General features: G+C 44.7%; 1 protein-coding gene across 1 annotated transcript in view; it reads left to right on the top strand.

Annotated features, from left to right (window-relative positions):
- The window catches only part of LOC143302259 (clathrin heavy chain 1), a 91,501-nt gene that overhangs the window by 60,064 nt on the left and 9,803 nt on the right, over positions 1–21,634 (top strand). The window contains exons 26-31 of the mRNA XM_076616848.1: positions 4,887–5,043; positions 5,953–6,071; positions 11,505–11,654; positions 14,382–14,513; positions 15,147–15,428; positions 19,856–20,077. Of these exons, the coding sequence (XP_076472963.1) occupies positions 4,887–5,043; positions 5,953–6,071; positions 11,505–11,654; positions 14,382–14,513; positions 15,147–15,428; positions 19,856–20,077 (1,062 nt within the window). The remainder of the gene's footprint in view (positions 1–4,886; positions 5,044–5,952; positions 6,072–11,504; positions 11,655–14,381; positions 14,514–15,146; positions 15,429–19,855; positions 20,078–21,634) is intronic.

A 21,634-nucleotide genomic window follows, 5' to 3' on the forward strand; every position in this document is an offset into this window, starting at 1 on the left:
TTAATAACTCGATCCTGCCTCTCGGCAGTGCTCGGGCCGATCTTGTCTATCACTTTATCCGTCAACACACAACTGACAACTGAACGCCGGTCCTCTCGCAGGAGCTGTTCGCGAGATTGGACCGCCGTTCAGCAACAGGGGGATGCACATCCCACGGCAAGCCGACGGACTTGTCACCCCCTCGCCCACGACGCCCATAACACTGGATTACGGCGCCGTCATGCCACATGCCCTGACCGTCTCGCGTCCGATGGCAACCGATTCGGGTTGGGATGCCCACGGCACTAAGGGGCATTATAATTATTCCCCTTGCGCTCGTTTTCACCTGTGTCGGTTACGGTGGCATCGAACCACGGACTCTCACACACAACATGACACTCCTCCCTGTTCAGCGAGGACACGTCGCACAAGGGGGATATGTGCTCTAAAGACACATTCCTTTTCGATGATTTTCGGCGCCAAGGGAGGCAACTCCACATTTGTAACCTAGGCGCTCGAAGCTGTGGTTAGTTTCGCCGACACAGCACATCACTCCTGCCCCCCGTGCTGTCCACCAACGATGTTTTCTTTCGGTTTCTCATTGGGTCCTCATGCCCAGTCAGGGACTTTACACATCTTTGCATAGCAACTGCACTTTTCTTGCTGTTTCTCAGGCTATTGGCTACAGGAAATGCATCACAATATTTCCCCTTCTATCCATTTGATTTATTATCACAAGCAACAATCACGAAATATATATAGAAAAATCTATACATATTTAAAAAAAAAAAAAAAAAAAAAAAAAAAAAAAAAATCTATATATATGTATATATATATATATATATACATATATATATACACACACACATATATACATATATATGAGATATATTGCTACATTCATACGCATTTCTGCTTTCACGTATAGATGCGTACTTATCCATCGGTATACACATGTGTATGTGCTTATGGGATAGGTTCAGACGACTTTCATATTAACATGTACAATTATATTTCTATCTCAATTCATTGACATCTGTTCATTGAGATTCCCTACATAGCAATATAGGCACACTTGCATTTGCGGCCTTCTGTTCACAATGCCCAGAACTCTCTGCCTCTACGTACTGGCACTTTATTCATATGCGTATGTACATCTCATATGTAGGTGCATGGACAGATTCCTTTCCATTGATGATTATGCACACTTACCCACTTACTTGGGTATATCGGTGCACGCTACACGTATGCTTATACAGCCGCTTATTTCTTGTGTCTCGATCTCTTGTCATTGGCATACTTCTGACATCACTTGAGCTGATGGAAGTTTTTATTCCCTTGGCACATATATGTATTCATTTTCATAAATTCATCCCTACCTTGCTTTTGGAGGACGACTGCACTCACAAAAATAAAATAAAATAATAATAGCCTCATTCACGCCTGAATGTATGCTCCTTCACATTTCAATAGTGGCTGGTCCTTAGGGATCCACACATACCCCCTTCACACCCACAGGGCTAAGAATGCCTCTCTTGGTGCAAGGACGGACAAGGCAACCCAACTCATTTGCCTGCAACAATCACCCATAAGGCTGGAGATGCACAAGGAAGGGTGAGGCAGTCCAACTTAGAGGTGCCACTCTGGACACACATGCCTTTCATTCCTTCCAAGTTTGTAAGGCATCCCTTCTTTCTCCCCTTGCCTACAACAACCCTTGGTTTGCACCACTGTGATTGTGACAAAAGCTCCACACAGGCCCTACATCCTAGCCAGCCTTCCCATGAAGAGGTGTCTATCTTGCCTTACAAGTTTTAGCGGACCCAAAAACTGCCCACTGGGCAGGAGACAATCACTCTCAGCCCATCTCTTCTACTCCTCTCTAGTAGCAGAAGGCCTGGGTCATAATTGTTTTCCTCTACATTTGGGAGAAAGGCATATTGACGAGGACGGATGCGTCCCACAAAGCACAACGAACCGTCCATTAGCCACAGGGGTGTACCTTTCTGCCCACTCATACCAGCACGGCAGATGCCGCATTCAAGCACATCAGTTCACCCCATCACCTTGCTTGAACACAAATCCAGCATCAACGTCTCAAACAATTGGCGTTCGAAAGCACTTTCTGCACTTAGTCTTCCCTGCCCGATCCTTTCGGCCTCTACACACAACCACTGCTGTGGTTACAGATGGCCATTCCTCCTCAAGCACTGTCTTTCCAATGAGACACTTCCAGAGGTTGCTAGCCTAGGCAGGCTATCCCATCATGGAGCCCCAGCCTTCGGTCAAGGGACTGTCAGAGGATGACTTTGTTGTCACTTCGGAAGCAAGCACCATGTCTTTCTGACACACGGTTGCACCACAAGACCCCGTCAACTCTTTCCGGCTTCCTTACATTGCAACATAATCTGCATGGTGAACACCTTCGTCCCTGAAGCACACAGCAGCTGTTTCCTGGTTTACCCATGCTGATTGGTGTCCTCCTAGGAACAATATATGATAATCAGTCGAGTACGACAGTCTCCATCAGAACAGCAGAGGAGGCATCTGCTGTCCAGTCTATTCGGGCTGGAATTCGATTGTACAATTTATAGTAGAGAGTGTTTTGCCCAAGTTGCATCCCCGGTCCCTCAATCAAGAGGGCCTTAGGACTCATAATTGGGAAGGTTCCCAAAGGCTACTTAGGCCTAAGGCTACAGCACTAAGTCCCAGTGCAATTTGACTTCTAGTCTGAGAGACATAGTCATTCATGAAAGACTAAGCTGCAAATGATTTCCCTTTGCAATTAAGAAACCACTGATAATACAGCTCTCACCTTGCAGTTGGCCATACTAAAAACGTATGTCAGATCAGTGCCTTGATGTCAATAGCCAGTACAACACATCTTGAGCCACTTACCTCCCTGCCCCGCCCCGCTCCATCCCAGACTCAGTGCGCACCACACACAGCCAGAGGCCTGTCATGGATCCGGTCCCCTTTCTCACTAAAGAACCTTCAGCAAAAATTTTCCCCATGGAAACCCTCTTCCATTTGGGAATTCCATCACTGAATGAGACTCAGTGACCTGTGGGCACATGAAATGCACTTCCACAGCCTGATCCAACCCAGCCATTGACTGCCGACAACTTTCTGCAGGTTACTCCAACAGGCCACACTCAGGCAGAGAAGCCACCAAGCCTTCCGTATGCCCCTTCGTGATGGTACCTACCTGGGCAATTACACAACCCTGTCCCAGAGACACCAGGGACATCAAGTCTTTTGTTGCCAAATGTCTGCCATCCTATGCATAGGCAACATACCAGTGCTGTCATTTTTTGACAACGTCAAAAAAGGGGGGGGGGCCAGGGGCGGGGGAGTGCCCATCGCCTGTCAGCTCGCATGGAGGAGCTCCACAGATCTGGCTGTCATGCCTGAGGCAGGCCCAACACGGTGACCTACCTCTGTCTCGTGCCACAGTTTCCTTCAAACACAAAAACCACTTCCACTATCGGCCCACATCCGTTGTGGAATCATCAGATCAAACCACATGCGCACCTCCTTGCATTGACGCTCATCCGCGCTCATCTGCTCAGCTGTGGTCCACAGACCTCCCCCACAATACAGCTGTGGACCTCTGTCTTCTTTACCCGCACTAATGTCCTTAGGCGACACAGTACACTCTACTTTCGTCAAATTCTACTTGAGGGACACCTATCGCCTAAGGGATAATGGCTCATCGACTTCTACCAGAGAGATGTCGCACGCCCGCGGGTTGATGGCGCAAGAGCCATCGCTTCTGTGGTAGCTGCACAACAGACCATCACAGCTCACAGACAGTAGAACAGGCGAGCCCTCCACCTTGTCGTGCTATTCTGCACTAGTTGGGTCACGGTTAAGTATGTGTAATTAAAAGGAAATTTTCTATCTAAAATTACGTTTAAATAACATACTTACCGTGACCCAAATTTAAGACCCTCCCGTCCTCCCCGCTTCCTGTTCTTCCTGCTTGGTGCGATGGTGATGGCATATTGCCGTCAAAAGAGGGCGATAACCAGCGGGACAAAGGGGAGGTTACCTACTTCCGGGAGGTTATCGGCCGTAGTTTCGTCTGCTCCGCATGGGCGGATAGTTTGCACAGGACAGGAATGTCAGACCCCTGCCGGAGTCTGCACTAGTTGGGTCACGGTAAGTATGTTATTTAAACGTAATTTTAGATAGAAAATTTCCTTTCTGTCCATAGACCTATAAATGTCTGCTAGTTTGTGTGTCTGTAAATTTGACCTGGTTCATATGTAAAGGTTTCCATTTCTCAGACCTGCAAATATGGTGCAGTTCATAGACCAGTAAACATGCTAGTTCATTGGCCTGTAAATGTGTCCCAGTTCATAGGCCTGTAAATGTCAAGTCATAGGCCTGTATATATCTTGATATGCATGTTAATGTGTCCAGTTCATAGGTTTGCAAATGTTTCCAGTTTAACTCATTGAACTCACTTCACCTGAGCACTGCTCTGGCAGCGAAATTCTTTTTTATTAAAACAGTTTCCACATGCCTACATCCGCTTAAACTGCAAGCAAATGGAACTAACTTCAACAGCATTTCTGGAAGTGCCCACACCTGTCAATTTGGAGGAAGAACTGGTCAATTTCAGTACATTTTCTGTGTTTTTCTGCATCAGCATGACAGAGAAACCTGCTGAGGCTGTAAACTCCACAGGGTTGAATGGGTGAAAGGTTCAAAATGTTTCCAGTATATAGGCCTGCACATGTATCAAGTTTATATGATTGGCAAATGTTTCCAGTTTATTGCCCTGCAAATGTGTTCGGGTTAGATGACCATTGCTGTGTTTGCTGTCATTTTTTTGCACAACTTCTCTTTCTTATTTAGTGGTTTGTCATGATCATCATGATTCCTACTGTCTGTTTCAGGTGTGCTTTGCCTGTGTGGACAATGAAGAGTTCAGGTTGGCTCAGATGTGTGGTCTGCATATAGTTGTGCATGCTGATGAACTGGAGGAACTCATCAACTACTACCAAGACAGAGGATATTTCGAGGAGTTGATAGCTTTGCTAGAAGCTGCTTTAGGTGAGTAATTTTAATTAACTAGTTCTTATTTCACCAACAATTAACTAATGCTTATTTAGCTGATAATTTTATGAAAAAAGAAGATCAGTTTCATATATTGCAGCAGATATTTAGAGTAAATCATTTTGACGCCTCCAAACAGTTCCATTTGGGTAGTATTTTGCTTGAATGGTTTTCCTTTTTGTTCAGTATAATCTGATTGAAGGAAAGAAATGACAAAGCTTACCAGGTCCACTGGATATTTTCAATCGTAAATGGGAAATTAGAAAATTTAGTCATGTAAATTGGTCACTTGAAGTACTGAATTTCTGTTCAAAGGAGAAAAAAGCTGCACTGATGTTAATGGAACATGTAAGGTTTTCATGTCTGCTTTTGGCATGCTATAGTAAGGTAGCTGTCTCAGAAGTTGGCAAATCATTTTTACAGACGTGCCTTCCACTGTAATTTGTCCAATGCATATTGTAGGACACAGAGATAAAGAAGCGATGGGCAAGTTCCTAAGACACACAGAAAGTTGAATGATCATGACAGAATAAAGAGAACTAGCCACAGTGGTAAGCCCTGAGAGAGGATTGGAAGGTTTTGACACAAGTTCAGTGAACTGTGCAGACTGTATTTTGATCTTACAGTGATGTGTTGAAGACGTACTTGTTTTGACCTGATTGTGGCCATACTTGCTTTGACCTGATTGTGGCCCTACTTGCTGTGACCCAATTGTGGCCTTTTGTGACCTGATTGTAGCCTTGCTGTGACCCGATTGTGGCCCTACTTGCTGTGACCTGATTGTGGCCTTGCTGTGACCTAATTGTGGCCCTACTTGCTGTGACCTAATTGTGGCTTTACTTGCTTTGACCTGATTGTGGCCCTACTTGCTGTGACCTAATTGTGCCCCAAACTGACTGAGTGCAGGTCTGGAGCGGGCCCACATGGGAATGTTCACTGAATTGGCCATTCTCTACTCCAAGTACAAGCCTGAGAAGATGCGAGAACACCTGGAGCTCTTCTGGTCACGAGTTAACATTCCAAAGGTAGGCGTCATACTGACAGTGTTTGTTCTCATACTTGCGGTAGCAGTCAGTTCCTTCAACACACTTTCCCTTTTTTTTTTGATATACCCTTTTAAATATTCTTCTCTCTTGCATAGTTTTTCTTTCAGTTTAGTGAACTAATTTTAGATTTTATTTAATGATTATTTCAGAGTTTTGAGGGAAAAGGTAACTTTGTGTGGAAGTACATTTTGTTGGAACAAAAATATTCTTTAAATTGAAAAAAGAAAAAAAAGAGCATGGTCATCACACAATTGATAGCCCTTTAGAAAAAGTGCATTGGGCATTAGATATTAACCTGTAGAGTGCCTATTAAGACGTCCACTGACGTCCTGCATATGTTCCGATTTTTCCTTCATTGGAGTTTGATTCAGTTCACATAAACAGACTCTGAACACTTAGTTTTATGTGTCTGGATTATAAAAATACTATTTAAATTACCTTACATCAGGTAGAGGACCTCTTTCTACTCGATAATAATTTGCTAACTAACCATGTGATACACCCGTGGAAAAGGGGGTTGCATCATATGCAAACAAATACATTGAAAACTGTGTCCAGTAAAGCAAATAGTCACAGTCGGCAGATTCTGATAGCTCTGCTTGTGATTGGACAGCTTTCGTGATGAAGAAGGATCTCTCTTGTCTGATGATTGGTTTGAAAACGAAGGTGATTGACAACGACAGTTATGAAACTAACAGCCCTTTTTATGGTAATTCAGTCCGTCCATCCAATCAGACAGCGTTTTTGAACAAGTGGCTATGACTGACAATACGTACAGCTGGTGTTGGAAGAAGAGAAGGAGAGGGAGAGGAATGATGTAAGACGATAGGTTGAATGCCAGCCAGAGGTCATCAAGGTGGTGTGGCTTTTGGGAAGAGTGAACTCACATTTCAAAGCAGACAGAAGGCAATCGACAACCGCCAATGCCCCACGATTTTCACGAAATGCAGGGTTGAACCTGCACTGGCCGTGAAACGCGTGCTTTTTGTACCTGGACGACTGGCTTATCCTGGCCCAGTCGCAGGCCCTGTGCCAGAGTCATATGGCCAGACTTCTAGACCTTTGCTCCCAACTGGGCTTCCTCATGAACCAGGAGAAATGCAATCTGTCCCCAAGTCAGTCCTTCGACTTCTTAGGGATGAGATTCGACACGCGGTCCATGATAGTCTCTCCGACGCCAGATTGCTGGTCCGTCTGGCAGGCCTCCTCAGCCACTTGTGCCGTTCCTCCCAAGCAACAGCGCAGACACTTTCTTCCCTCCTGGGCAAGATGGAGTCCATGGCACCTCTCATTCCCCTGGGCAGGGTTCTCAAGCACCCTCTTCAGAGGGCACTGAGGTTACGGTGGTCCCAGAGCACTCAGCCATGGGATACCCAGATATGTCTGGGCGAGTGGTTCCTCGAGGTAACATCAGAGTGGTTAATCACCCCTCTTCGGACACAGGGGGTGCCCATAGCCCCACCTACTCTTCAGGTGGCACTCTTCACAGACGCCTCCTCCCTGGGCTGGGGAGCCCACATGGACTCACTCCATGCAGCAGGGACTTGGTCCCTGGAGGAGCGCCTATGCCACATCAATGTTCTGGAACTGGAGGCAGTTCGCAGGGGTCTCCTGCACTTCATGCGGGAGGCCACTGGCAAGACCATCCGCTTGTTCACGGCAAGACGACAGTCGCATGTTATGTGAACAAAAGGGGGGGAGCGCACTCGGCAGACCTCTCCCTGCGGACCGAGGCTCTCCTCCGTTGGTGCCACAGCAAGGGCATTGCACTTTCAGCGAGACACATAGCAGGATAAGCCAACATCTTGGCAGATGTTCTCAGCAGGTCCAAGAGTGTCATCCGCACAGAGTGGACCCTGGACAAGGACACCCTTCAGGGGGTGTGGGAACGGTTTCGGCTGATGGTGGACCTTTTTGCCACAAAGTTCAGCAAGAGACTTCCCACTTATGTCTCTCCGGTCACCGACCCAGAAGCGTGGGCAGTGGATGCTCTCTCTCTAGACTGAGCAGTCTGATTGCCTCCGTGTTTCCTCCCTTTCCAATTCTGTCCAAGGTGATACGGATAGACATATTGGAACGCCCGCAGCTGATCCTCATTGCGCCGAAATGGCCAGCCCAGCCCTGGTTTCCGGACCTTCAGTCCCTGACACATGTTCCACCCCTGGAACTCGAAACCAAATCTCATCTGCTGAGGCAGCCTCGCTCAGGCACTCCTCATTCAAATCCTCAACTGCTCCACCTGCACGCATGGCTGCTGTGTGGTCGGAACTGTTAGCATCACCATTGAAGTCTTCGACCCCTCGGTCGGCCTCTGTGTCGGCTGCGCTGACCCAGGGGGGTGCCTCCTCTGACCTCCTCTCCATAGTCACCAGAGCAAGGAGGCAGGGAACGGAGACTTTGTATGACTTTCGCTGGAAGAAATGGTTGCGGTGGTGTACAGCTCAGGGCATTCCCCCTACTAACCCTATGAGCATGCAGCTGGCCAACTTTCTGGCTCACTGCTCCTCGGTTCTCATCCTGTCTGCTAGTTCTATGCGAGGGTACAGGTCTGCCATCTGTACCACAATCAAACAGCTAGGTGGTCCCGCCTTTGAAGCGGATTTCCTGCTCAGAGAGGTGGCTAGGGGTGCCCCTCTGAAGGAAGCTAGAAACCCCAGAAGAGTGTCCCCCTGGGACTTGTTCCTGGTGCTGGATTTCATTCGAAAACAGCCCTTTGAGCCATTGGGGACTATTCCTTTCGACTTGCTCACCCTCAAGACAACTTTCCTTCTGTTGCTGGCCACTGGCCGTCGTAGAAGCGAGATTCATGGTCTTAGTGGAATGCCACAAGATCTGGCCTTCCACAGAGATGGTTCCATCACTCTTCGTTTCCTTCCAGAGTTTCTGGCTAAGAACCAAGACCCCGAGGTCCCTTCCTCCTCTCTGAGGGTCAGACCTTTGTCTGATATTCTTGCCCAAGATGATGAGGATAGGCATCTCTGCCCTGTTCGGTGTCTCAAATACTATTGGGATAGGTCTTGCCATAGGTGTTCTTCTCAGAGGTGTCTGCTCATCTCCCTCAATGAGAATTACAAGAAAGACATCGCTGCAGGCACCATTTCCCGCTGGGTTTCCCAAGTCATTCGTAGAGCCTACTCTCATGCACACAGGGATATCAGCTGTCTTCATCCCAGAGCACACGAAGTGCGGGCCATAGCTACTTCGGCTGTTTTCCAGCACTCAGTGCCACCGCAGCATGTCTTGGAGGCAGCCTTCTGGCGGTCTGAGAATCCCTTCATCAACTTCTGCCTCAGGAATTTCCGTATGACCAGGGCTGACGGTTCCAAGGGGATTTCCTTTGTCGCAGCTAACACTGCCGTCTCAGTTACAAGGGCTCCCCATACGAACCAGTAGGCGTTGCCCTCCTCCATTTGCTTTAAATTCTGCATCAGTTTGACATGGTACAGTATATGACACCAAAAGGAGGAGTTTGTATTATACTCCATGTTTGGTGTTACATATACTTAACATGTCAAACTCAAATGCCCGCCCGTCCGTCCCCGCGTCTCCGCCGTGGTTCTCATGGGGCATTTTCTTCGATGGCCACGGAATGATTCAGCGCTTATAGCTTTTAGAGGCGTTTGATTGGCTGAGAGCGGACCGGACCAAGACTGCTCGTCTTTTCACTGTTAGCCGTGTGAAATTTGGCCAAGCAGAGCAAACCGATAGGCCTAGTTTGCATCAGTTTGACATGGTAAGTATATGTAACACCAAACATGGAGTATAATACAAACTCCTCCTTTTCGCTGAATCAGAGGGATGACTATCGTAAAGTTCGGTCTATTGAGCGCACTGGTATATAAGCCGCACCCACTATATTTTGGAAAAAATTGAACTTTATACATACATAAGCCGCACTGGTTTATAAGCTGCACTTATTTCCGGTACCAGAACACATACTGATATTACAGAAAAGCTGTCGATACTGTAGGTTATGAAATAAACACAATCGGGAACAACACAAAGAAAAGCAAGCAAAAATACTGCTAGTGCCACAAAAAATAATAAATAAACACAATGAAAATAAGATCTATCATTTAAGGATAGTCACATTTATTCAGCGTCATCCTGCTCACTGAATTCACTAAAATCTTCGTCTTCAGTGTCCGAGTTGAAGAGAACCAGCACAGCTTCCTCCGCCATCTTGTCACTAACTTCAGCCTCGCTTTCACTTCATGAACATGAAGGTGGAGGTCGCTGCTGGTTTGTCGCTTGCACTGTCGTCTGCTAGGTCAATCGCCTTCAATTTGAAGGCTGCATCATAGGCATAACGTCGTGTTTTCAGCATGATGAGGGTGTACGCTTGAGCAGAGTAGAACTGATTGCTGATCTGAAGGCTTTAATGTGTGCGGATTTGATTTATAAATCCTGAAGCTCATCCAAAAATTCATGGACAGAAATCATGATTTTGGTGAGTTGAAGGGCAGCTAAGAATAGACAAGAATGTGACACTCCTGGGATCGTTAAAATTCGCAAATAAGCTGCATCATTGTATAATCTGCAGAGGTTGAAGCTGGGGTAAAAAGTCGCGGCTTGTAGACGGAACTTTATGGTAAGTTTGAAGAGGTGGAAAACTGGATGCACAGCAGACACTTTAATCGGCCCATGTGCAACTTGAAAGGAGTGAATGTCTTCAAAGAACTTCACCCTCTCACTTGCAAACGCTCTGTGCTGTGAAAAAGCTTGCCAGTTCAGTTTCTGGGACTGTGATTGACCTTTTACGTTGACTTCACTCACTTTTGTCATTATTGGGACCGTGATTTACCTACATGTCTGCAAGAGCTGTGATTTGTTTTCATTAGCTTATAGCCTATTTTAATTTCTTCTTCAGGTATAATCTGACAATAGGCTTGCTATTTCTAGCTGTATTTTGTTTCTTTTCTTTAAGGATGTCATCATGTTGAGGTGGAAATTGACTTTTTTGTTGCACAAAAATTATCTTGACTTTATATGCCTGAACAGTTGCCTACAATCAACCTAATTGGGAAAAAAAGCCCAGAAGCAGAATATACACTCATTTTCCTTCACAAAAACGTTTACTTTCTTTCTGTATCGCCCATAGCTTTTGTGCCAGAATTTTTTGTGATTTGTTACCCCTGAATCCTCAAAATTTTCCTGGCAAGGGGAGAGCACCCTTTTTTTTTCTTTTTTTTTTTAAACAAAATTCTCTGGCACTGAACTGGTTAAACAGGAAAACTGTAACATCTGGATACCATTGATATGTGTATTGATAATATACTATGTTTACACATTCATTTTAAAGCCAAGAAGAACATAGAATATTGTGTGTTAAAGATGTTAACAGAAATGTTTGAAGTTTGATAGTTCATTATATTTGAGACTGCTGCATGTCACAGTAACATTTTTTTCCAGGTATTGAGAGCTGCAGAGTCAGCCCACTTGTGGCCAGAGTTGGTGTTCCTGTATGACAAGTATGAGGAGTACGACAATGCCATCCTCACCATCATGACTCACCCCACTGAGGCCTGGCGGGAAAGCCAGTTCAAGGACATCATTACCAAGGTTTGTTTCTGTGCCAGTATTGATGAAAAAAGTGTGTTTATTCATGCAGAAATGATGTTTAGAAATGAAAATGATACTTGCTTTTGTTGAAAAATTGTGCTTCAGTGTACCTCTTTGAGGCTACTTTATCTTAGCCTCAGGGAGTACATTCATCTCGGCCACCATATTGGTTATGGAAAGATCGACCTTCACCCAGTCTAGAAAAGTCTAGAAAAAAAAGCCTTTCACGTGGTTAACAGTCAAGGGGAAATAACTCAGATTTTCCTAGACTGATCCCTCAAGACAGCCTGATTAGTGTCCCTTTAAGGTGGACCACTGCGTCATTTTTAGCTAATTTTTGTTTCTCAGGAACTACTAAGGGTATCTGCATGAAATGTGATACACATACTCAGGATGTTAATATAGATATCTGTGCTAAGTTTGAAGATTATAAGTCAAACAGATATGAAGATATGATAATTTTATCATAAAAACACATACTGTTATTTGCCCCCTTTGCAGCACTGAACACATGCATTACATAATGATTCTCATCATTTCCACAGTTTGTTTTGACATCATTTAGTGCAGTGATCACAAAAGCAGATGCCCATTGTCCACAAGCATTGATGCATTCCTTTTGCCGAATGCAAAGACAGTCCTAAACTTCTTTCCAATGTGTTTTGGCATTGTCCGTGACTTGTAATAGAAAACTTCGATCAAAATCTTAGGCAACTGGTGTGTCGATTGAAATCGTGAAGAAAATAGACGCCATCTTGGAAAAAGTCACATAACCGATTGGGCCAATGGGCTATTTTTTTTTTACTCAGACAAGCCAATCAGAAACCTCGACTCAGCCACGACCCCTCAGAAATGCCTCTCGGGTTCCTTCGGATTTGCTCTTCATGTGTTTCCGTGAGTGGAATTTTCCACAGGAAATAGGAATGAGAAGACAGACCGGTGAATGACCTTCACACTGATACCAAAGAAGTGGGGGTTTCCATACCAGATCGCGAGCACCAGGCCATCCAAATCGACGCAAACTTTGATTTTTTTGTCACATTCGCTCAAACTTCACACACACCCACGATTTTATTTGCAATGAAATCGGTCAAACTGAGCAAAATGGTTGACAGATATGCAAAGAAGAGACATTATTTGACCAAATTCAAGTATAATCCCCAAACACGTTTTTTAATGATTTTTGGTGAAAAACCTATGCTATGGTCCACCTTAATTGAACACTGCTGAATGTATGAAAAAAATTCCGCAATCTGCCGAATCCTACACTACGGCACGTCATTCTGAGCGGGCAGAGCGCCAGCACCGAAGCGCCGGCACATCTCCAGTGAGTTAAGGGAAAGAACTGGATGTAGGGAAATGGTCACTTTAAAAGCCTGTGTGGTTTCCCTTTAACTAAATGTTGCGTAATAAATTAAAAAAAAGCAAACAAAAAACCTGAAATAAACCCTGATGTTTCACTGATGCTCAAGCCTTGGGTTGGCACGCCATTTTGAGCTGAGAGAATGCCAGTGCATCGTCACCAAAGCATCGGCACATTCCCAGAGAGTTAAAACTAAAAGACTTCATTATTTCTGAAACAAAAGGAAAAAAAAATGCTTCAGAGGTACTCTCATCAGATTCCGAAGGAATTAGTGATCTTGAAGTCCAAAAGAATTGATACATGTGACTCAGGAGTAGATGTTAATCTCATTGTCCATTTTGTCCAGAATGAGAAGAAAACTGATTTTATATTTCCAGTGTGAAGTGTGTACTTTGATATTTAATACTTTGAGACCAGATAGGAAAAATGTTCCAGTATATGTAAGCTGAATGGCCAGTCATGATTCATCAATGAGAAGGTCATTGATCATGTGAAAAGCTTGCAAATTATGTTAACTTGAAACCAACCATTGAAATGTTTATTATGTACCTATTACATGAAAATGAAATAAAATTCATGTTTACTTTGTTTAATTACACATACTTAACCGTGACCCACTAGTGCAGACTCGGCAGGGGTCTGACATTCCCGTCCTATGCAAACTACTATCCGCCTATGCGGAGAAAACGAAAGTAGCTACGGTCGATAACCTCCCGGAAGTACATAACCTCCCCTTTGTCCCCCTGGCTAGCGTTTTGCTACATGTTTCTGTACCAAGTGAAAATGAGTAATGGCCTAATTCATTAAACCATTGTTGACTGTCCATCACGATATTGCCCCTGAATTTGACAAATTTGTCATATAATAATGATGATGATGATAATAAATGGACACACTCAGTCCTCAACTCGCAATCATGCACAATAAACATATATATGCGCATACAAATTTGTAGGTACAGTACAAACATGCATACATAACAATCGACACACAAATACAGCGTTACAAATATACCTACACAATCAACTAACTACTTTCATGTATCAGAGAGGGTCTAGAGGAAATCTTGACTTCAGCCTTTTTAAAAGGCTTCAGGGTTTTACTTAAATTTCACTCCAGGCAGTGGCCGAAGTCAGCAGGAGATAAGTCTTTCCAAGCATGATGTGATCTTTTTTTCATCTGTATATCTTGGTACATAGAAATGTGTATCTCTCTCTCACTCTCTCTCTCTCTCTCTCTCTCTCTCTCTCTCTCTATATATATATATATATATATATGTATGTATCTGTAAAAAAATGTGTGTTTTTTTTTAGTTGCAATGTGGAGCTTGTGGACACTATCCAGAGTTTTATTTTGTTTTGCAGGTGGCCAACATTGAACTGTACTACAAAGCCATCCAGTTCTACCTTGACTTCCGACCCTTGCTGCTGAACGACCTGCTGATGGTTCTCACTCCACGCCTTGACCACACACGTGCTGTCAACTTCTTCCTCAAGGCATGTGACAACATTGTCAACAATCAACATGATGTGATAAGTTTTCTCCTTGGAATGTGTTTTACATTCATTATTTTTCATCAGTCTTCATGATTATTGGCCCGTTTGTTCAGAAGGTTTTGTTTCAGAATGGCAGCTTTTGTGACACATGAATATTCATTGATTGTGATGGATGCAGGAAAGGAGAGTGGGAAATGTGGGGGGTGGGGGTGTGTGTGTGGGGGGGGGGGGGATTGGGAAGAAGAGGGGATTAGTAATATGGTGAAGGGGTAGGGTCATTGTTGGTGGTGAGAGACTTTATTTCTGCTTGAACATTTAAAAAATACTTTACTGTGTGTTCATTGCAGTGTTCTGTTGCTGTGTTTTGTCAGCGCATATAATTGAATTAAGAATGGTTTTCATTGCAGAGGCAGTTTTTAAATGTTGGATTTGCACTTTATAGATGGTTTTGAATGTCAGAATTGAAGGTGTCTGGTATGACAATATTGCCATTGTTTATGATTTGTGCAGAGAATGATACTGTTCTGCTTCTGTTCAAACTGAAAATGTAGGAAAAGGCAAAAATAATATTGTTTGATTGTAAGTCAGTGTGAAGGCTACCTTTTACGCTTCTGCTTCTCTTGGTGATTTCAGACAAACCAGGCCCCCCTTGTCAAGCCGTATCTCCGTTCAGTCCAGAAGAACAACAACAAAGCTATCAATGAGGCCCTGAACAACTTGTTCATTGAAGAAGAGGATTACCAAAGCCTACGCACTTCCATCGATGCTTATGACAATTTTGATAACATTTCTTTAGCGCAACGACTGGAGAAACATGAACTCATCGAGTTCCGCCGCATCGCAGCATACCTGTACAAGGGAAACAATCGGTGGAAGCAGTCAGTTGATTTGTGCAAAAAGGACAAACTCTTCAAGGTGTGTTGTTTTAGCCATTTTTGTTCAACACCATTGTCAGGCGTTAGAATCTTCTGAATCATAGGCTTTCAGACCAATGATTTTGTCAAATCAGTTTTTTAAATGGGGGGTGTTATCGATAATGAATCCTTGATGTCCCACTGATGAAGCAGGCACGGTCCAGCTTTGTCCCAGTCCCAGTGTTCCGATTTCAGATCCCATACTATAAAAAGACTTGATTACCAGTACAAATTTGGCGTAATTTGTATGCAGTTTTTACTCAGAGTACACAAGTACGCCAAAATGGATTCTTGGGAAAGAAATAAGAAAATTGTTTTGGCCAACCAGAGTTCTGGTTCACAACAAAAAGTGGAGGAAAGAATGCAGAGCTGTTCACCCTTCATATTGAGCTAAGCATCCTCAACATATACAAACATACACAGTTGTTGGGACCATATGAAGTCTGTCTGTAGAGCAGTGTCAATGCTGCTTCTGGTCGTGTGTTGAAAGTGAAAAGTTCACTGCCAGCGCTTACCTGTTGGTGTTAGTCGATGGCCAATGAAGCCTGTCTGCAGTCAGTCCAAGAGAGCAATGTAGGATGAATGGCTGTGCCCATCTTCCTCCCTCCCCGCCCTTCCTCTGCCTCAACCTCACCCTTCCACTTCCACTGGCAGAGCTGTCAAAATCAGTGCAGTGCTATCTCCTCATCATCCTCACCTTCCCTTTTGTACTTTGACCATGATCTGTCTGTCTCTCTTGACACCTCTCTCTCTGTCTCTGTCTCTGTCTCTCTCACTTTCTTTCTCTCTGTCTATATCTGTCTTTGTCTCTTTCTGCTTGTCTTTGTTTCTGTCTATGTCTCTCTCTCTTCCCACCCTTTACTCACTCTCCTCTCCTCCGCCCCTCCATCTCAGTGTTACAGTCCTGTGTGTTGGTCAAAAAGGAGACTGCATTCTGTAGAATTGTAACTTCAGTCAACACAAACATGACCTTCGCAGTCATCCTCCCCCATTCCCTATCACCTCCTTATTCCCTCTCACTCTCTTGCTCCACTCCTTTGGACACCACCTCCCTTGCTCCCTCTACTCCCCCGCCCCCAACCTGGTGATATGGACAAAACCGGAATGGCAGAAGGGATGGGGGCAGTGTGGTGTGATCGTGAATTTTCCACTGAGTTATATTGGTCAAACAAGAAACAGTTGATGTTGACCCCAGCTAGTAGAATCTTACTCGGATCTTTCAATTTCTGACACTGTTTCACAGTGCAAATGCTGGTTAAAAAAAAAAAAAAAAAGAGAGAGAGAGAGAGAGACCGGTCTTAAGTTGGCCCAGGATAGGCCCACTCACACAATACAAGCAGCAACCAGTCTCGTCAGTCTGTGGTGTAAATTACATTGACACACCTGCATATTGCATGTGACAGGCCTTGAACTCGGGTTATTGCCATAGGCTACTGAAAGGCTAAGTAAGCTCATGTATTATAAAAAAAAATAAATTCCCACCTGTTTCATGAAAGAAGGAAAAGATCAAATTTGAAACACTACCGATGCTTCTCACTACAAAATTTGAAAAAACCAACTTCTTGGCAGATGCTCTTAGCAGGTCCAAGAGTGTCATACGCACAGAGTGCACCCTGGACAAGGACAGCCTTCAGGGGGTGTGGGAACAGTGGTTTCGGCCGATGGTGGACCTTGTTCAACAAGAGACTTCCCACTTCCGTCTCTTCGGTTGCCGACCCAGAAGCGTGGGCAGTGGATGCTCTCTCTCTAGATTGGAGCAGTCTGATTGCCTCCGCGTTTCCTCCCTTTCCAATTCTGTCCAAGGTGATACGGAAAGACAGATTGGAACACCCGCAGCTGATCCTCATTGCGCCGAAATGGCCAGTCCAGACCTGGTTTCCGGACCTTCAGTCCCTGACACATGTTCCCACCCCTGGAACTTGAAACCAAATCTCATCTGCTGAGGCAGCCTCGCTCAGGCACTCCGCATTCCAATCCTCAACTGCTCCACCAGCACGCATGGCTGCTGTGCGGTCGGAACTGTCAGCATCACCATTGAAGTCCTCAACCCCTCGGTCGGCCTCTGTGTCGGCGGTGCTGACCCAGGGGGGTGCCTCCTCTGACCTCCTCTCCATAGTCACCAGAGCAAGGAGGCAGGGAACGGAGACTTTGTATGACTTTCGCTGGAAGAAATGGTTGCGGTGGTGTACAGCTCAGGGCATTACCCCTACGAACCTTACGAGCATGCAGCTGGCCAACTTTCTGGCTCTCTGCTCCTCGGTTCATCCTGTCTGCTAGTTCTGGGCGAGGGTACAGGTCTGCCTTCTGTACCACATTGCAAACAGCTAGGTGGTTCCGCCTTGGAAGCGGATTGCCTGCTCAGAGAGGTGGCTAGGGGTGCCCCTCTGAAGGAAGCTAGAGACCCCAGAAGAGTGCCCCTCTGGGACTTGTTCCTGGTGCTGGATTTCATTCGAAAACAGCCCTTCCTACCATTGGGGACTATTCCTTTTGACATCCTCACCCTCAAGACCACTTTCCTTCTGTGGCTGGCCACAGGCAGTCATAGAAGTGAGCTGCATGGGCTTAGTGGAATGCCACAAGATCTGGCCTTCCACAGAGATGGTTCCATCACTATTCGTTTCCTTCCAGAGTTTCTGGCTAAGAACCAAGACCCTGAGGTTCCTTCCCCCTCTCTGAGAGTCAGACCTTTGTCTGATATTCTTGCCCAAGATGATGAGGATAGGCACCTGTCCTGTTCGGTGTCTCAAATATTATTGGGATAGGTCTCGCCATAGGTGTTCTTCTCAGAGGTGTCTGCTCATCTCCCTCAATGAGAATTACAAGAAAGACATCGCTGCAGGCACCATTTCCCGCCAGGTTTCCCAAGTCATTCGTAGAGCCTACTCTCATGCACACAGGGATATCAGCTGTCTTCATCCCAGAGCACACGAAGTGCGGGCCATAGCTACTTCGGCTGCTTTCCAGCACTCAGTGCCAACGCAGCATGTCTTGGAGGCAGCCTTCTGGTGGTCTGAGAATCACTTCATCAACTTCTACCTCAGGAATTTCCGTATGACCAGGGCTGACGGTTCCAAGGGGATTTCCTTTGTCGCGGCTAACACTGCCGTCTCAGTTACAAGGGCTCCCCATATGAACCAGTAGGCGTTGCCCTCCTCCATTTGCTTTAAATTCTGCATCAGTTTGACATGGTACAGTATATGACACCAAAAGGAGGAGTTTGTATTATACTCCATGTTTGGTGTTAAATATACTTACCATGTCAAACTCGAATGCCCGCCCGTCCGTCCCCGCGTCTCCGCCGTGGTTCTCATGGGGCATTTTTGTTCATGGCCACGGAATGATTAAGCGCTTATAGTTTTTAGAGGCGTTTGATTGGCTGAGAGCGGGTGGGCCCGTCTTTTCACCGTTAGCCGCGCGAAATTTGGCCAAGCAGAGCAAACCAATAGGCCTAGTTTGCATCAGTTTGACATGGTAAGTATATTTAACACCAAACATGGAGTATAATACAAACTCCTCCTATTACTGCCACCTTCTTGACTTCATCTGTTCTGATGATCTGGCAACACACTTTAGGATTAGTCAGTATACATTAGTTCTGGGATCTATTGTCATGGTACCAAAAATTCATCCACATTATGCAGATAAAATATTGTATTATACAAATCTCTGTCTGATTTCTTTATCTCTAACCTCTTTCTCTCACTGGCAACTGTTATTGAAAAACATTATTGACAGCAAGGATAACATTCCCAAGCCTGTTTCAACAGTGAATTCTTCATAGAGATAAAGTAAGCATAATATGTTTTATCTTTGTCTCTGTCTCCTAAAAATAAAGACATCAGAGAATGAAGATTATGATAATTGTAATGTCCCCAAGCGCCCAAGGCTGATTTTCACAGGTCATTTTCCAAAATATTAATTTGAGGAAGAATCAGACTTTGTTCTACTGTGGGTCAGGATACCACAGAGGCATTGATGATCAAGTGCATATTTGATGGCTTGAAATAGAAGAAAATCATCAACTTTAGGGGGCTTTGCCCCCAGCCCCCCACCAAGTGCCTTGCCCCCAGTATCCCCTCCAGGGGCCTTCTGTGGCCCCCAGATTCATGGTTTGAGACCAGGTCACAATTTCTGTCTCATGCTTTCCTCTCTTTGTCTCCTTCATTCCGCTGTTAATGTATGTACATTAGTATTTATTTATCAGGTTTGCAGTTGGTTGTACATGGTAACAGAGCAATGATTTTCTGCATGTGGATGCTTCAATAAAAAGTTGAATATTTTGTGACCACAAGGAAATTGAGAAAAAGGAATCTTTTTCAAAACTGTCCTTTTTGAAAGTGTTTTTTTTGTATGTGTCTGAATGTATATATGTGTATATCTGACCACAATATCGGTATGGTTACTAAATCTGCCTTTTCTATTGCTCAGGATGCCATGATGTATGCCGGTGAATCACGCCAAGTGGAGATAGCAGAGGACCTGATAGAGTGGTTCTTGGACAGCAACAACCACGAATGTTTTGCTGCCTGCCTCTTCCAGTGTTACGATTTGCTGCGGCCTGATGTCATTTTGGAGCTGGCTTGGAGACATAACATCATTGACTTTGCCATGCCCTACATGATTCAGGTTATGAGGGAATACATAACTAAGGTATGGCAAACTGTGTGTGTGTGTGTGTTTATGTGTGTGTGTGTGTGTGTGTGTTTATGTGTGTGTGTGTATGTGTGTGTGTGTGTGTGTGTGTGTGTGTGTGTGTGTTTGGGAGCATGGGGCCAGAACTTTTGATTTTTAGATGGGGTTGGTGAGAAAGGGTTGACATTTTTTTGACAAACATTTTTCTACACGGTATAGACCAGTTTATATTTGCTCGATTTTCTTTCCCTGGAGCTGAATGGAATGAATTTGTACAGTCTTGTAGTGTGTGTTCCATTGCTGTAATGTTTAGGGCTGTTAACCATTTGATGCTGAGTGACTGAACACAGTAGTGTAAAGTTTGAGACTGTGAGCCATTGATGCTAAGTAACTGAACACAGTAAAGTTTGAGACTGTGAGCCATTGATGCTAAGTAACTGAACACAGTGGTGTAAAGTTTAGGGCTGTGAACCATTGATGCTGAGTGACTGAACACAGTGGTGTAAGGTTTAGGGCTGTGAGCCATTGATGCTAAGTGACTGAACACAGTGGTGTAAAGTTTAGGGCTGTGAACCATTGATGCTAAGTGACTGAACACAGTGGTGTAAGGTTTAGGGCTGTGAGCCATTGATGCTAAGTGACTGAACACAGTGGTGTAATGTTTAGGGCTGTGAGCCATTGATGCTAAGTGACTGAACACAGTGGTGTAAAGTTTAGGGCTGTGAGCCATTGATGCTAAGTGACTAAACACAGTGGTGTAAAGTTTAGGGCTGTGAACCATTGATGCTGAGTGACTGAACACAGTGGTGTAAGGTTTAGGGCTGTGAGCCATTGATGCTAAGTGACTAAACACAGTGGTGTAAAGTTTAGGGCTGTGAACCATTGATGCTAAGTGACTGAACACAGTAGTGTAAAGTTTAGGATTGTGAGCCATTGATGCTAAGTGACTGAACACAGTGATGTAAAGTTTAGGGCTGTGAGCCATTGATGCTAAGTGACTGAACACAGTGGTGTAATGTTTGAGACTGTGAGCCATTGATGCTAAGTGACTGAACACAGTAAAGTTTGGGACTGTGAGCCATTGATGCTAAGTGACTAAACACAGTGGTGTAAAGTTTAGGGCTGTGAACCATTGATGCTAAGTGACTGAACACAGTGGTGTAAAGTTTAGGACTGTGAGCCATTGATGCTAAGTGACTGAACACAGTGATGTAATGTTTAGGACTGTGAGCCATTGATGCTGAGTGACTGAACACAGTGATGTAATGTTTAGGGCTGTGAGCCATTGATGCTAAGTGACTGAACACAGTGGTGTAATGTTTGGGGCTGTGAGCCATTGATGCTAAGTGACTGAACACAGTGATGTAATGTTTAGGGCTGTGAACTATTGATGCTGAGTGACTGAACACAGTGATGTAATGTTTAGGGCTGTGAACTATTGATGCTGAGTGACTGAACACAGTGATGTAATGTTTAGGGCTGTGAACTATTGATGCTGAGTGACTGAACACAGTGATGTAATGTTTAGGGCTGTGAACTATTGATGCTAAGTGACTGAACACGGTGATGTAATGT

The sequence above is a fragment of the Babylonia areolata genome, chromosome 29, assembly GCF_041734735.1.
Source record: "Babylonia areolata isolate BAREFJ2019XMU chromosome 29, ASM4173473v1, whole genome shotgun sequence".
Lineage (NCBI taxonomy): Eukaryota > Metazoa > Mollusca > Gastropoda > Neogastropoda > Buccinidae > Babylonia > Babylonia areolata.